Source organism: Syzygium oleosum, unplaced genomic scaffold (assembly GCF_021117445.2).
Source record: "Syzygium oleosum isolate NSW1041296 unplaced genomic scaffold, Sole_v2.1 Sole_v2.20, whole genome shotgun sequence".
NCBI classification, from domain to species: Eukaryota; Viridiplantae; Streptophyta; class Magnoliopsida; order Myrtales; family Myrtaceae; genus Syzygium; species Syzygium oleosum.
The window spans coordinates 3,050,032-3,064,371 of NW_026607504.1; the positions used below are offsets into that span (position 1 = coordinate 3,050,032).

Sequence of the window (14,340 nt, forward strand, 5' to 3'; positions counted from 1 at the left end):
AAGGGCATTCGATTTTTTTTTCCCAAAAAACCGCCGTGCATTTATGGCTTGCAAGGTCATATTTTTACATTATTTCATTTAATCATAGTACGTCTGTCACGTGTCAATCCATGAGTGGATCTGACTAGATAAATGCGCGTCAAGTCAATCGCTGACGTGGCCCTCTGATTCCAACGAATATTTTTTCGTCGCAAAATAGCCTTTTTAGGCCCATGATTAGTTCGCCAATTGGTCCCAATTCTAATTTTTATGGGCCTCTGACGGAAGTCTCGATACAGGCCCAATAATTTAGTTGGGCTTCATACAGGCCCATTATCCAATTATTTGGGCCGTTGAACGGAATCCCGGCTCGATCTTAGCTTTCTTCGTCAGCGACCCGTTTGGTGAGAAGAACGTGCCGGCGAGCGATCGACACCACGAGGATCGGAGCGATCGATCGGAAGGGAAGCTTCGCCGTGCGTGTAAGCTGCGAGGATCTTCTGCGATTTTCCGGCGAGCACGATGAGTTTCCTCTTCGGCCAGAGAAAAACTCCCGCAGGTGCGCAGCTTCTGCTTTGCTGCTTCGTTTTCTGTGTCGAATTCATGAAAAAATTGCACTGCGAGCCTAAGATTTCATGCGCTCGTTACTGATCGTGAGCTGAGCGTGATCGATTCTGTGTAGAAGTTACTGCAGGAGGAGGAATCTGTTGAGGATATGACTCTTTTCTTGTGTTGAGCTCGTGTAAGGGTTTGATGAAATCGGACTGTGTGTTGGCGAAATCATGGTTGAATCACTGTCCGACTCTGCAATTTCAGCTTTGGTTGATTTTTTGATCATGTCTAGCGTCTCTGTAGTTGGCTTTGGGTTACGTGCAAAAATCCGTTCTGGATGACCGATTGATTACCATTTGTGCTGTGTTGCGAGCGGGTATTACGTTATCGAGAAGCTTGGCTTTCTTCAGGGATGACTTGATGGCGATGAATTCGAAACTGTATGCTGTAAGATGTGGCGAAAGATGTAATTGATAGGAGCGATTCCTCTGCTCTTCTTCGTGACCATGCATATAAGTCTGCTGAATTGAACAATCTGGAGTTGCCATTCGGTTTAGCTTTGGCAGTATGAATCTGGTGACGTGGAAGTTGCTTCATTGTCGTGGATCAGATCCATATAATATGAAATAGCAAGTTGCACTATTTGTATAAAGCTAGTAGTCGTCAATTTACCTTCGAGCTAAATAGCATTACGGAGCCTCTTGGCCTGAAATAGCAAGTTGCACTATTTGTATAAAGCTACAGTTTTTGCCGCTGTATAAACCTGGCCATTGTGATTTATGTGAATTACCTGCTCTACCTGCTCTAGTTGGATTTCCGTCTCTGCAGACGTTGAATCTCATGCATCCAATTTGCCGGTGCTAAAATCACTATTATTGCTCTTAAAGTCTAAGAAAACATGTCAATATTTCGGTGCAGAACTTCTGCGGGAAAATAAGAGGATGCTAGACAAGTCCATTAGAGAAATAGAAAGGGAAAGGCAAGGTCTTCAAACTCAAGAAAAGAAGTTGATCACTGAGATAAAGAAAAGTGCCAAACAAGGACAGATGGTATGACTCTATTATTCATTGCTTTTATGTAAGTTTTAGTTCTTCTTTGGGGTAATGATACCGCAAGTACCTGAGCTTTTGTCTGCTCTACAGTTGAATACTCAAGCTTTTTTTTTTTGGTTCAAATGAGCACCTCAACATTTCAAATTACGGATGGATAATGCCAAATTGGGCACTAACACCTTTAGATAGCCGTTAACTGTCCATATTAGCATCCGATTTGGTTTTTTTGAAATGATGTCACGTCAACAGAGATGTATTGGACGACCTAGATCGTCCAAGTAAGTAGTCTCTGTCTCTCCTCATCGCCCAACACTTAAATGGAGATGTCATAGTTTGTGCTTAGTAAGTGAGCCACGTGGCTAATTGGGGTTAGTTTTTGCTAAGCAAGTGAGTTCTGTAAACAAAATCACATAAAAAGGCAATTTATTTAACCAAGGCTTGACACTAAAAAAGTTACTTGATTGGAAAAAATAAAGTTTAGGTGCTTGATTGTAAAACGGACAAAAGTTCAGGTGCTTGCAGTGTCATTATCCTTTCTTTTTTGGTGGCTGATTTAAATCAACCACAGCGCACATTCCTTGACAATATTTCTGCTGCACCGCAGTTTCACTTGTGTTCACTTCTTTGTGTCTCCATTTGCGAAGTTATCAATCTATTTTAGGAGATGGTGAACTTAGGCAGATGAAAGAATGATACATATTCATGATAAATGTTGAAGATATCTTTGTCTGTGCTTAGGAAGTGACTTCATTTCTCAATCTTCCCCAGGTTGGATCTTCATTATTGACTTATAGTTTTGATCAAACAAATAAATATCAGTGGACTTGAAGAATTGGTGTAACTGCAGATCTATCTGGTAGATCAAAAGTATATTGGGAACTTGTTACACTTTAGTGGAAGTAGCTAAACACATATGCAACTGATACCGCACTTGTATGAAGTAGTGTTACTTGAAAGTGACTAGCAAAAATTATTCATTTTCCAAAGCTTCCTCTCCAGATGTCTGGTTATGTCGCTGTTTTCTTCATCTAAGTCATCCTCTCATTATTAGGTAACTGTCCTGTTTAATCTCGCATTCATCACACAGAAGAGGAAGCTTTGCCAGCTCGGAGTTTCTCTAACAATCTGTCTTCTTAGTCATTGCTCTTTGGAAGTTGTTTATCTTTAGTGCTTAGAAATGTTTCAATTGACTATGTAAAATGTGCTTACCAATTCAAAATAAGAATCAGCCGAACAATTGCTCTCCTTTCAGGGTGCTGTGAGAGTAATGGCTAAGGACCTCATCCGAACTCGACATCAGATCGAGAAATTTTACAAGCTGAAATCACAACTTCAGGGTGTAGCTTTAAGAATTCAGGTCTCTCTCTCTCTCTCTCTCTCTCTCTCTCTGTGATGTGTGTGTGTGTGCAGACAAAAATTTGTAATCAGAATTATATAGAGTATTGGTTAAATTTTTGACATGCGTGGTGACTGGACTGCTCCTCAAAGGCAGGCACAGCTGCACAGAATATGTTGTAGAACTTATTATGCCATATAGCTTTTTTATACTTATCATTTGAAAGAAGATATAGCCTTAGATCAAACTTCTGCAAAGGTTTATGTGGGAAAAAAAATTGATGTGGCAATCATATACCTGCATATGGAAAACATCCGTACTTTAGCACAACTGCGAAGAAATGAGAGTAAAAACTAATTATACTGTCGGCAAACTTGTAAACTGCTGAGTTTTCTTCTGCCCTTTTTGGTATGCATACACGTTTATACACCTTCCGGATTTTCTAAATTTTTCAATATATTCTTTTAGACGCTGAAATCAACTCAAGCAATGGGTGAGGCCATGAAAGGTGTAACCAAGGCAATGGGGCAGATGAACAGACAGATGAACTTGCCATCGTTGCAGAGGATAATGCAAGAATTCGAGAGGCAGAATGAGAAGATGGAGTTGGTGAGCGAGGTCATGGGAGATGCTATAGACGATGCCATGGAAGGCGACGAAGAAGAGGAGGAGACCGAAGAGCTAGTTAATCAGGTGCTCGATGAGATTGGTATTGATATGAACTCAGAGGTAATCCAATTCCTCGTCTCCTTTCTCTACCCCAGCATATTGTGATTAAGGAAATTACTTACCAATGACTATAATTATCCAACACAGCTCCCTGGGAGTGCTAATTTTTTTGCCCCTTTAAATTGCAGCTTCTAACTGCACCCTCAGGTGCTGTTGCTGCTCCCGCTGCGACGAACAAGGTTGCACAAGCCGAATCTGCAGGGACTGCTGACAGCGGAATCGATGATGACTTACAGGCGAGGTTGGATAATCTACGAAAGATGTAAATAATTGTCGAAAGGTAAAAGATAGACAAACATTCGGAAGTATGCTTGAATAACGAGATGAATTCAGTCTCACGCGCGCCGCTTCTTTGTAGATATATGGCTACAAGATGTTACCCAATTTTAAGATTGTAAAACGGGCAGGGAATGTAACGTACCCCTTTCAATTATAAGCAGAAATTCTTAATCCTTGTGCTAGTCAGAGGCCTTATCGCGCACATCAGGAGAAAGTTATGGAGGTCTGGGAAGACTCTTATTTTTGGGGAAGAAGGAAAACTGAATATCTAACGAAGAAGGAAAACTGAATATCTAACGAAAAGAGCCTCCTTTCATTCTTTTGCAGAATATCCAAGAAAAGAAGCTCAAAACGCAGTTAAATAGGTGTGCAGAAAATCATCCATGAAATTGAATTTTAGAGAAAATGACAGGCTTATAATATAATTTTAGGTGCTTTTCTGGGTTTAAATTCTCAAATCACTTGCTGCGTGGATAATTTTTTAAAAATATTTATTATATAAAATATCTTTCCATATTGACATCCATATCACACTCCGACGTTGTCTACAATAATTAAATTTTTCCATGCGTTCACGTGGGCATTCGTATATTTTATTCCCCATCATACTTAGGCATAGTACGTTGGTTATGTCGGTTGAATTAGATCGGATTTGGTATCGGAGGACCTTGATTAGAAAGTGCGAATATAAAGATGAAAATTAGCTTTTCCTTCACTGGATTTCGTTAATGCTATCAAAGCACACAACTTGATCTATTGCTATGAGAAGTTCAGTTCCTCGAGGAATTGTGACTCCTAAGGTTTCTTGTTTTTTGGTCGAAAACTCTTAAGGTTAAGAAGACTATTTTTGTTTAGATGATTTCAAATGAAAAAGAATATCATTTTCTCTATAAAGTAACAAATAACTAAGTATGATCATGTCCCCAAGTAATTTGTTTTGCAAATAATCGTCTCTTCTATTATGATCTTTCCTTCTTCTTTTTTCGTAATTAATCGAACGGGAAGCACTAATCCGTAATCAAGAGACGGATTATAAAGAAAATCAAATTTACTGCAAGTGAGAAATCTTCAAAAGAAATATGTTCTTTATTTTGTGGGAGAAAAGGAGAACTACGTCCATCCTTGAATGTTTCGTTGGATTTGTTTTCCCCATAATAAAAGATTAAGAATTCAAAAAAATATAAATAAGAGAGACTAGGATAAATAAAATAATTTCTTTGCATTATAAAAAAGAGATAATGACACAAATATAAACTTTGGTCCAATATGCAATATGGTCTATGAACTTTTAATTTGTTTAATATAGTCCCTGAACTTTAACCTAATGTCAACATAGTCACTAAATTTTTAATTTATTCAATATGGTCCTTGAAATTTTGGTATATGTCCAATGTAATCCTTGAACTATATGAAAATGTTCAATATATTCTCTAAATTTGAATAAATGAAAAGACTACATTGAATATTTTCATAAAGTTTAGGGACTAAATTCAATATGTATGACAAGTTCAGGGACAATATAAAATAAATTAAAAGTAGATGAATCACATTGTATATTTAGTCAAAGTTTAGGAACTGATTGTATTATTTTCCCTTATAAGAAAAAAAGCCGTCATCTTCTTGACCATCTCCACCGGTTTGTCATGCATGAATCGTCGTCACCAAGACCAACCGGCCATTGCTCTGCTAAAACATTACCTCCGAATCAGCAAGACCGTTGATCAACTGAAACAATCTCACGCTCTCATTCTCAAAACCCTGCCTGAACCAAACGCACATCGTTGCGAGAACGAACGTCTCCTGCCCCTTTTGCTCGTCAAGCTCCTCCGGTTTCCTGGCGACAACCTTCGCTATGCACGCCACCTGTTCGACGGAATACCCCACCGCGAGACCCAGTTCCTCTGGGCTTCTCTCGTCCGTGCCCACGTCGCCCGCGGCCAGTTCATCCGGTGTATCTCTTTGTACGCTCGGATGCACCGCACGGGCGTGTCGCCGTCGGCGTTTATCTTCTCGTCGGTGCTCAATGCCTGTGCCCGTGTGCCGGCCCTCTTGGAGGGCAGACAAGTCCATGCGAGAGCACTGAATCTTGGTTTCTTGGGCAACAAGATTGTGGAAACTGCTCTCCTGGACGTGTATGCCAAATCCGGGGCCATATCTGATGCGAGGAATATCTTCAACGGTATGGATGGGAAAGATGTTGTGACATGGACCGCAATGATACGTGGGTATGCCAAGTTGCGCATGATGGGGGATGCGCGGCAGTTGTTTGACGCGATGGAGACCCGAAACGACATGTGTTGGACGACCATGGTCGCAGGGTATGCAAATCGTGGTGACATGAATGCGGCTGGGGAGTTGTATGATAAGATGCCGGGCAAGAATTGTGTTACTTGGCTTGCTATGATTGCGGGTTATGGGAAGATTGGTGATGTGACTAAAGCGAAGAGAGTATTTGATGAGGCACAAGTGAAGGATGCGGCATGTTGGGCAGCGATGTTAAGTTGTTATGCACAGAATGGCTATGCAATGGAAGCTCTGGATATGTATAGGGAGATGAGGAAACTGCTAGTAAAAATCAATGACGTGGCCATGGTAGGGGCTATTTCTGCTTGTACACAACTTGCAGACATGAAAATGGCAAATGAACTGGCTGTGCATGTGGAGGAAACATGCTGTAGTGAGTTACTTTCGTACCTTAACCATTATTTTGATTTTCTGGTTTTGCTGACGTATCTCACAGAATAGGCGAAAACAAATCTGTCAAGAAGTTTTCATATTTCAAGCGAGGAAATTTTCACTGCAGTTTGTAAACTTTGAGGACATGACAACCATGCTAACAAGTATGCTTGGTAAATGGACTTCTCACAACATGAATAGGAACGCCAAGAAAATGAAATTTAGGGTATCGTCTTTTATTAGCACATTATGTGCTGTCATTGTTTTGGCTGCAACTGAATGCTACATCTGTTCTGGCATTGTTATAAGACAGAAGTCATCTGGCTAACCTGATATTGTAGCTGACTTTGCTAACCTCTGACATGAGAGTATCAGTTGAATATGCTTACAAGGGTTGTGAGGTTAAGATCTTGCAGCGTGCAACTACGTAGAAGCCAGAGCCTATATTAATGTTGCTTTAACTGGTTTGATGATCCACGTCAATTTATTTGCATGATTTGTGATTTCAGGAAGGACAAACTTTGTATCTGGTGCACTGATCAACATGCATTCGAGATGCGGAAATATTGATCAAGCATGGAAGGAATTTAGAAAAATGAAGAACAAGGATGTGATATCCTACAGTTCAATGATTAGAGCCCTCAGCGACCATGGGAAGGCTCTTGAAGCTCTGGAGCTGTTCCAGGAGATGCTAAAAGAAGGGATTGAACCGAACCAGATCACATTCGTTTCTGTACTTAGTGCATGTAGCCATGCTGGATTGGTGGAAGAAGGATTGATGTATTTCGGTTGGATGACAAAGACTTTCGGTATTGAGCCATTGATCGAACACTACTCAACCATTATCGACCTCCTTGGAAGGGCTGGCCAGCTTGAGAAGGCATTTGATATTGCGATAAACTCTCAGGGCATCTGTGATGCCGGTGTCTGGGGTGCTCTACTAGGAGCTTGCAGGGTCCATGGTAATGTGGAGTTGGGAGAGATGGTAGCGAGAAAGTTATTTGCGATCGAGCCTGAGAATGCTGGGAATTATATGCTTTTAGCAAGTATTTATGCATCTGCAAATAGATGGGAGGAGGCAGAGAGAGTGAAATGGCTGGTGAGTGAAAGAGGAATGAGAAAATTACCCGGAAGTAGCTGCATATGAATGTGGATATATCAGTTTGACAACATTTTCTAGGATATCTCGTCAGAGAGGCATCCTGTTCTTCTTCCCTTTATCATCGCGGGAGGTTAAGAACATGATTACTTGCTGACTGCTTCCTCGACAGTGCAGGTGATTAGTTTAGTCATCATGAAGCGATAATGGGAACAGCCCCCCGGATTATCCTGGCCGGAGCCTGTCGTGACGGAAGAATTGCAAAGTTGGCGATTTGTCAAACGTCGATGCATTCGTTTTAAGTCCAACTAGGACAATGAGTGCGTATTTATGACCTGAAGCGATAACTCCGAAGGATCAGTGGGATCTACACTCAGAGATCATGTGTTTCCCATAAGCAAGATGCAGAAAGCTCTAGCTTCCAATCCGTGGAATACGGCACACTTGGCATGAGACATGCTTCCTATCCTAGAAGATGGAAGAGGATGGTTTACTGCAGAGAATGTAACAATCTGTGTCTACTTGATTGCCTGGGCCTCGACAATTTCCCGTCACATGGCTCGTGCCTAGGCTTATGCGTAAGCCCTTCGATCTGAGTTTACTCTCTGAAGAAACTAAACACGAGAATTCTTTTCATTAAACGCATTTGCATTTGCAGACTTTGTCGAGTAAACTATCGTTATCGTTTAGGGTTAATCTTGTAAAGTTTTGTCGCTGAATAGCATCAGATATCTCTGATGCTTCATTAGACTCACAGCATACCACGTGATCCTTCAATGATAACCATTTTACAAAATAAGATTCAAAAACACCAAACAATGAGCTGATGTCTTCAAAGATTATCTTAATCTTGTTCCCATCACGATACCATACAAGAATCCTGGACTAGCTCTGAGGATTTCACCTGCGACCAAAGGTCAGAGAGAGTTCGCACTTCCAAGAAATTCAATCGACTCTAGAGATTCCATCTTTCGTCGATGCATGATGCACCGATGGGGTTTCTCACGAAAAGAAGCGAAACTATCAAGCACTTCGAGTTACTATGGCAGTTCAATAAGCGACCAAAATTTCCCGATGACTAATAATTCTTGGCACAATGTCCTGTTGGATCCCTTGCTTTGCAAAATTTATGTCTTCAAAGGAGCTTTCTTCTCTCTATCGGATATTCGAGAAGGAACATTTGAGTGCGACTTAAATCTTCCCCTTCCTCCATCTTCCTTTTCCTGTTCAACACAGATGGCATTTAGCTCAAGTTTGTGTTCGTCTAGTTGCAACGACATTCCAAGGCTTGCTAGCCTCGTCCATGGACATGGAATCAAGTGGCAGTCTAAGAGTGCAAGAAGGCAGAAAGGAGAACAGGACGGCAGAGAAAGTAGGAACTTCTCCCTGACCTTTTTCTTGACAATCTGAACGACATCCTCATCTTGGAGAACGTGACCGAGACCACAGTGCTGTGGATAGTGTCTTGCACTAATACCCCAAACCAGAACATACTTCACATCCTTCACCAAACTCCTGTGAATGTGGTTGCAGAAGTCCTCAACCGAGCAGCCACCTCTATCCTACATCCATGGAAAAGAAAGAAAGAAAGAATGGATGGGAATTAAGAAAACTCACGCCAAACTATAGTCTATGGATTTTCTAATGGCAGGATATACATACTGTGGAAAGAACTACTGGATCAGTAAAATCTGGTTGTTGGCCTTGTGGCTTTGTGTAAATTCTAACAAGCCCCATCTCTTCCCAAATCTTTGAAAGTAGTCGGTCAAAGTTGAGCTGCTTGAGCGATCATGAAAGCAGAAGCAATTAATTTTCCAAAAAGAAAACGTCAGATCCGATGAGCTATTGCAAACAGATCTAACAGTGTGAACATTATTAGAGCAACATGTATTATCATTTGCCTCAAAACTACGAAATCAAATGCTTAAAAGATCCTACAGTCAGTCCGCATGTGTATAAACGACATGCTGAGCTCCCATTGCGCTCATTAACAAAAACCTCTTCAAGGAACACACATCCTATAAAGCAGTTTCTTGGGGGCACCAATAAGATTTCATTAGCGATGTGCGAACTTCTTCGCATAACAAACAATTTGAACAAAAAATTAGATCATTAAGTCAAGTCAAGAAAATAGAGGATAAATCAGAGACGCAGAAAGATTGTCATGATATTTAGAAGAGGGCATAGGCAGCTCTACATGCCCCCACAGACACACTCCAAAGATTCAATGTGAAGTTCCTAACCTAAAAGCAAGATATGACTCCGTCAGCGGAAACTGTAAGAAATCACAAATGGAACTTGCCTTCAGATTGCAGCTAATAACAACGGAATTTGGCTGCCGGGCCAACCTGTCCACATCATCAATACCAATCACGTCTATTTTGTTATAAACATATACACACTTCATGTATTTTCGGTTTCCTTCAATGACATCTATGAGATCATCCACAGTAGCATCCTCACGAAAGAGCACCTGGCACCAGTTCCATTAACATCATAATAAGGTTCTTTTGGACTCCAGAACAAATATCAGAATATCACACGTTTACAATGCAAATTACCCATAGCAACCGGAAATTTGTACTTATTGAATTTATGGAAATCATCAACCCAAAAAGTTTTCCATGATCAAGAATTTAAGTTTTATCAATGAATCAATGACCACCAAGCAGCAACCGACTTTTGTAGCTTTCACAATTTCAAATATATATTCTCATTAACACACACACACACCAAAGAAAGAGATGTTCAACCTTTGACTGCATTTCTTATTATAAGGCCATATCATTACTTTGAATAACAAAAATCCACAAAAGAATAGGCAGGATAGGAGAGGTACCTCTGCATTATGAATTTTGTATTCATGCAGAATCTGATAACAGAGCTTCTCGTCCACATGAGTTAGAGGCATAGTGCTGTTGAACGAAATGCCACCAGTTTTTTTCTTCTTAAAATAAATCTGCCAATGATAGAAAATTTTGATACAAACAAGTCCAAGAATCACAGGGATGTATTTCAAAGAAAGAAAACTTTCGCTAACTATCTTAAGGCTGTTCATCAAATGTTAAATGCCTTCAGAAAAGCATAGTTCATCTTCATCATTAAATAACAGAAAAGGTGGACAAGAATCACAAAATATCATTTGCGCAGACCTTGAGCACGAATTTATTGCTGTAATATATCAAATGACCCCCATCCGCTCCTAAGAGACAATAAACAGCAGTTCTTGGGTTGATACTAAACACATCCTCAAAGAACCACCCTCAACTTGTTGACTCAAATCAATAAAAACATAATAAATGTGAGGTTAGCTTGACGAAAGACATGTTGAGTAGGATGCTAGTCTATCCCAGGCAACCAGAAAATCAGTTCATTGAGAAGAGACAAAACTATCATGGAAGAGAAAGTGTAACTGGGCAAGGGGGAAAAAGAAAAGGATGCTCCAATGAAACTCACTTGAGGTGGCCTCTTGTTCAAACGCAAACCCACAGCTTCCAGCTCCCTCGTCAGTATTTGCCGATGGCCCTCACTCTGCCAAAGTTTCAAGAAAATATCAAACAAGTGCAACGAGACTATAGTAAACAAGGATCGAGGCAGGCTGCAAGTTGAAAATGTGAAGTGTAAATTGCAAATCACAGTCCAACCAACTGAAATTACTTGCGAGGCAGGACAACAAGCACAAGGTACAGCCGAGAACAAATTCCAACACATTGATATTAGCCCTCCATGCCAAAAGGGCAAGAGAATATAGTCGATATATAATATAAAAAAACAGGAAGGCATATCAGGACAAAAAATTTCATGCAGAAAAGTTGCAATTAATTCTTGATTGGGTCTCTGCTATAATCAACATCCTAGGATGCTCTTACCAGCATATGCAGTTTAGCTGATTACGTCATGCTGATTAGAGGATCTGCTAGATGTTACATGATGAGCATCTGCTAGATGTCCCTGAGTAACATTGCTTGTTAGCCATCTGAAATTCATCCTTTATCCAATCTTGGTCTATGGGAGTTATTCAAATTAATTTATAAAACCTCCACTTGAGATTATGTTTTCAAGATTCAGCTCTTTGCTTAGATTGTTCCATGCAGTCATTGACACAGTGCAGGGATTTTACCCAAATAACAAAAATAAAACTTGCTGCTGCCTCTTATACATACATATCACTTACTTTGGAGGCATCAAGAACCATCAATACGATGTCGGAAGACTTTGCAACAGCAATAACCTGAGAAATTTCCATTAACATTCAGCTGAGCCCACAAATACGGAAAGTACAATCATGTAGCAAAATGGAGATCTGATCTAGCTTAACAGTTAAAAATTGAACGGAGAGCATAAGCTATCCTTCATGAAAATTTTACTGATATACCTGCCGACCCCGTCCCTTGCCTTCAGAAGCACCTTCTATAATTCCAGGAAGGTCCAACAACTGAATTTTAGTATCGTTGTAATGTACAATTCCAGGGATGCAAGTAAGAGTTGTGAACTCATAAGATGCAGCTTCCGAATGTGTGCCAGTTAACATAGTTAAAAGTGTCGACTTCCCCACACTACACATAAAACATCAGTAGAATTTTAAAAGGTTTGCTTCGTAAACCATGCAGAAAAGGATTAAATCTGCACCAAATAATATTGATGATAGAGAACCTTGGAAATCCTATGAGGGCCACACGCCCATGGCCATATTTTGTAACTTCAAAGCCCTCTCCAGCTCCACTAGAACCCTGATAAAACATTGTGAAAGCCAATCGGTAAATGACCCGACTCTAACCAGCTGCAGGACAAAGTAAATCTAGCAGAAAAAGAAGAAAACTGACGAAAGCAAATGACTTCAGAAAGTGAAGTTAATAAAGTAAAAGTGAATTTACTTCTGCTACGGCCTCTATATCGAACTCATAAACAGTAAAAAGTAAACCATGGGTTTTGTTAATCCTCTCTCTACATGGAAGTCTAGGCTAAATGAATCTGAACCATTCCGGATATATGTAGGTGAAACTAAAGAAAGAAATCATCATACTTTCGGAGGCTCCAGTAACTGCGTCCTCAGCTTTGCTATCTTCGCCTTGAGCTGACCAAGATGATACTCTGCACATTAAAAACCCGAATTCGAATCGCACATTCCATAATGCATTCCACAAAGAAGGAAAAAAAAAGAGAAGAAAAGGACAACAAACAATAAATAGGACTAACAATGCAATGACCAGCAGATTTCCGGTGCGCAATGGACAACAATACAAACCGATAACACCAAAAATTTAAGCGAACAGAGTTAAGAGACGGACGAGATAACACGAAAAGTTTGAGCGAACAAAGTTAAGCTCAAATTATACATAATCCGAAATTCATGCGTATCGACAAGGTTCAGTACATACGCAACAGAGCAGAAAACACACAAAAAAACACGAACCTGTGGCCTTATTCTTCTGTGTCCGGGCCATCTCGGCCTCAATCTCCTTGATCCTCTCGATGATCCCCATTGCTCAAAGGCTAAACAATCTGCGGGACTCAAAGAAGAAACGCGCGCTCAGGGAATCGGAGCATCCGCAAAGAACCGAGGAGCAATCACGGCTCTCGACGCCGGAATCATCGAGCGAGCAAGCAAGCAACCGAAGCTCGTACAATCATCAGTAAAAGAATCGATCGCTCGAGAACATTCAGCACATACCTCGAGCGCCCTTATGGCCTCCGGATTCTTGCTCGCGAGCAGGTGGAGTGAGCTTCGCAAGCACGGTGGGAGATTGAATCGCGAGGCGGCGTCAATGGAGCGAAGCTCCGCGAAGCATGGATGGCGACCAGAGAGAGAGAGAGAGAGAGAGAGAGGGAGGGTGGCTTTGGGAGGAGAATTGAGAGTGAAGAAGGAGGAAGAGGAGGAGGAGAAGAGACGAGCGAGCGTTAACGGGCCTGGGCGGGCTCTGGCCTGTTTTGGTGGTGGGCTGCGCGTTATGGGCTGGTTCGGGCCCTATTGGGCCAGTTGATTGGGCCCGTCTTCTTAACCCGAGGCCCGATTCGAGAGAGCTCCCGCCCCAGGCCCGCCCATGTTCCCCGCCAGAAGCCCGTGGGCTTCTTTTTTTAAGTGCTCGAATGGGGGGGAATCCGGAGAGAGCTAATCGGGTGCAGTCGTTACACGTGAGCCCCAACTCATATGGACCGTTCGATTGGATGATGCTCGATAACGGAACCAAACTCATCTATCGGTATCTGTGAGTCGGCTATCACGTGTATTGGGTGCATATAATTATTTTTCGGTTAGAATGGCGTGGGCTTTTTTAGGGTATTTTTGATTTTTCATTTATGAGTTCCGTTTAGACCTGATTATGTGCTTGAGCGGTCGAACAAGTTGGACCGGTCCATTCTCGTCATTAACGCTAGCCCATCTTACATTGCAACTCCGCGCTTGCATCTACATAAATTGGGTTTTATGCGTGCACTGCGCTAATGTACGGCATTTCCGCTGGACGAAGAAAATATTATTCAACATTGTTTGTTTTTTTTATAGCTGTACAGATCCTTGTTCATAAAAGGGAAAATTTCAATTAAGGACCCTAATTAGAGTCTTTTTCTCAAAAAAGACCCAAAGTGGACATAGTGTCAAATAAGGGTCCGAAGTGTCCAATCAGTCTCAAATAAGGACC

The 14,340-nt window shown here is 41.1% G+C and overlaps 3 protein-coding genes across 3 annotated transcripts; 2 read left to right on the forward strand and 1 right to left on the reverse strand.

Annotated features, from left to right (window-relative positions):
- Positions 1–376: 376 nt before the first annotated feature.
- Positions 377–4,109, forward strand: LOC115691036 (vacuolar protein sorting-associated protein 2 homolog 1). The gene is made up of 5 exons (XM_030617586.2): positions 377–538; positions 1,450–1,580; positions 2,836–2,940; positions 3,388–3,648; positions 3,777–4,109. The coding sequence occupies exons 1-5, from the start codon at positions 502–504 to the stop codon at positions 3,912–3,914; spliced, it is 672 nt and encodes a 223-aa protein (XP_030473446.1). The 5' UTR covers positions 377–501; the 3' UTR covers positions 3,915–4,109.
- Positions 4,110–5,534: 1,425 nt separating this feature from the next.
- On the forward strand, positions 5,535–8,359 carry LOC115691034 (putative pentatricopeptide repeat-containing protein At5g37570). The gene is made up of 2 exons (XM_030617582.2): positions 5,535–6,604; positions 7,113–8,359. The coding sequence occupies exons 1-2, from the start codon at positions 5,575–5,577 to the stop codon at positions 7,748–7,750; spliced, it is 1,668 nt and encodes a 555-aa protein (XP_030473442.1). The 5' UTR covers positions 5,535–5,574; the 3' UTR covers positions 7,751–8,359.
- A 109-nt stretch (positions 8,360–8,468) lies between these two features.
- On the reverse strand, positions 8,469–13,531 carry LOC115691035 (developmentally-regulated G-protein 2). Its single transcript, XM_030617584.2, has 12 exons — positions 13,374–13,531; positions 13,116–13,204; positions 12,726–12,793; positions 12,356–12,432; positions 12,078–12,258; positions 11,877–11,933; positions 11,159–11,233; positions 10,542–10,661; positions 10,005–10,175; positions 9,365–9,478; positions 9,094–9,264; positions 8,469–8,925 (listed from the first exon to the last, which is right to left on the reverse strand). Exons 2-12 carry the CDS (start codon positions 13,183–13,185, stop codon positions 8,830–8,832), a joined length of 1,200 nt encoding a protein of 399 aa, XP_030473444.1. The 5' UTR covers positions 13,186–13,204; positions 13,374–13,531; the 3' UTR covers positions 8,469–8,829.
- Positions 13,532–14,340: the final 809 nt, after the last annotated feature.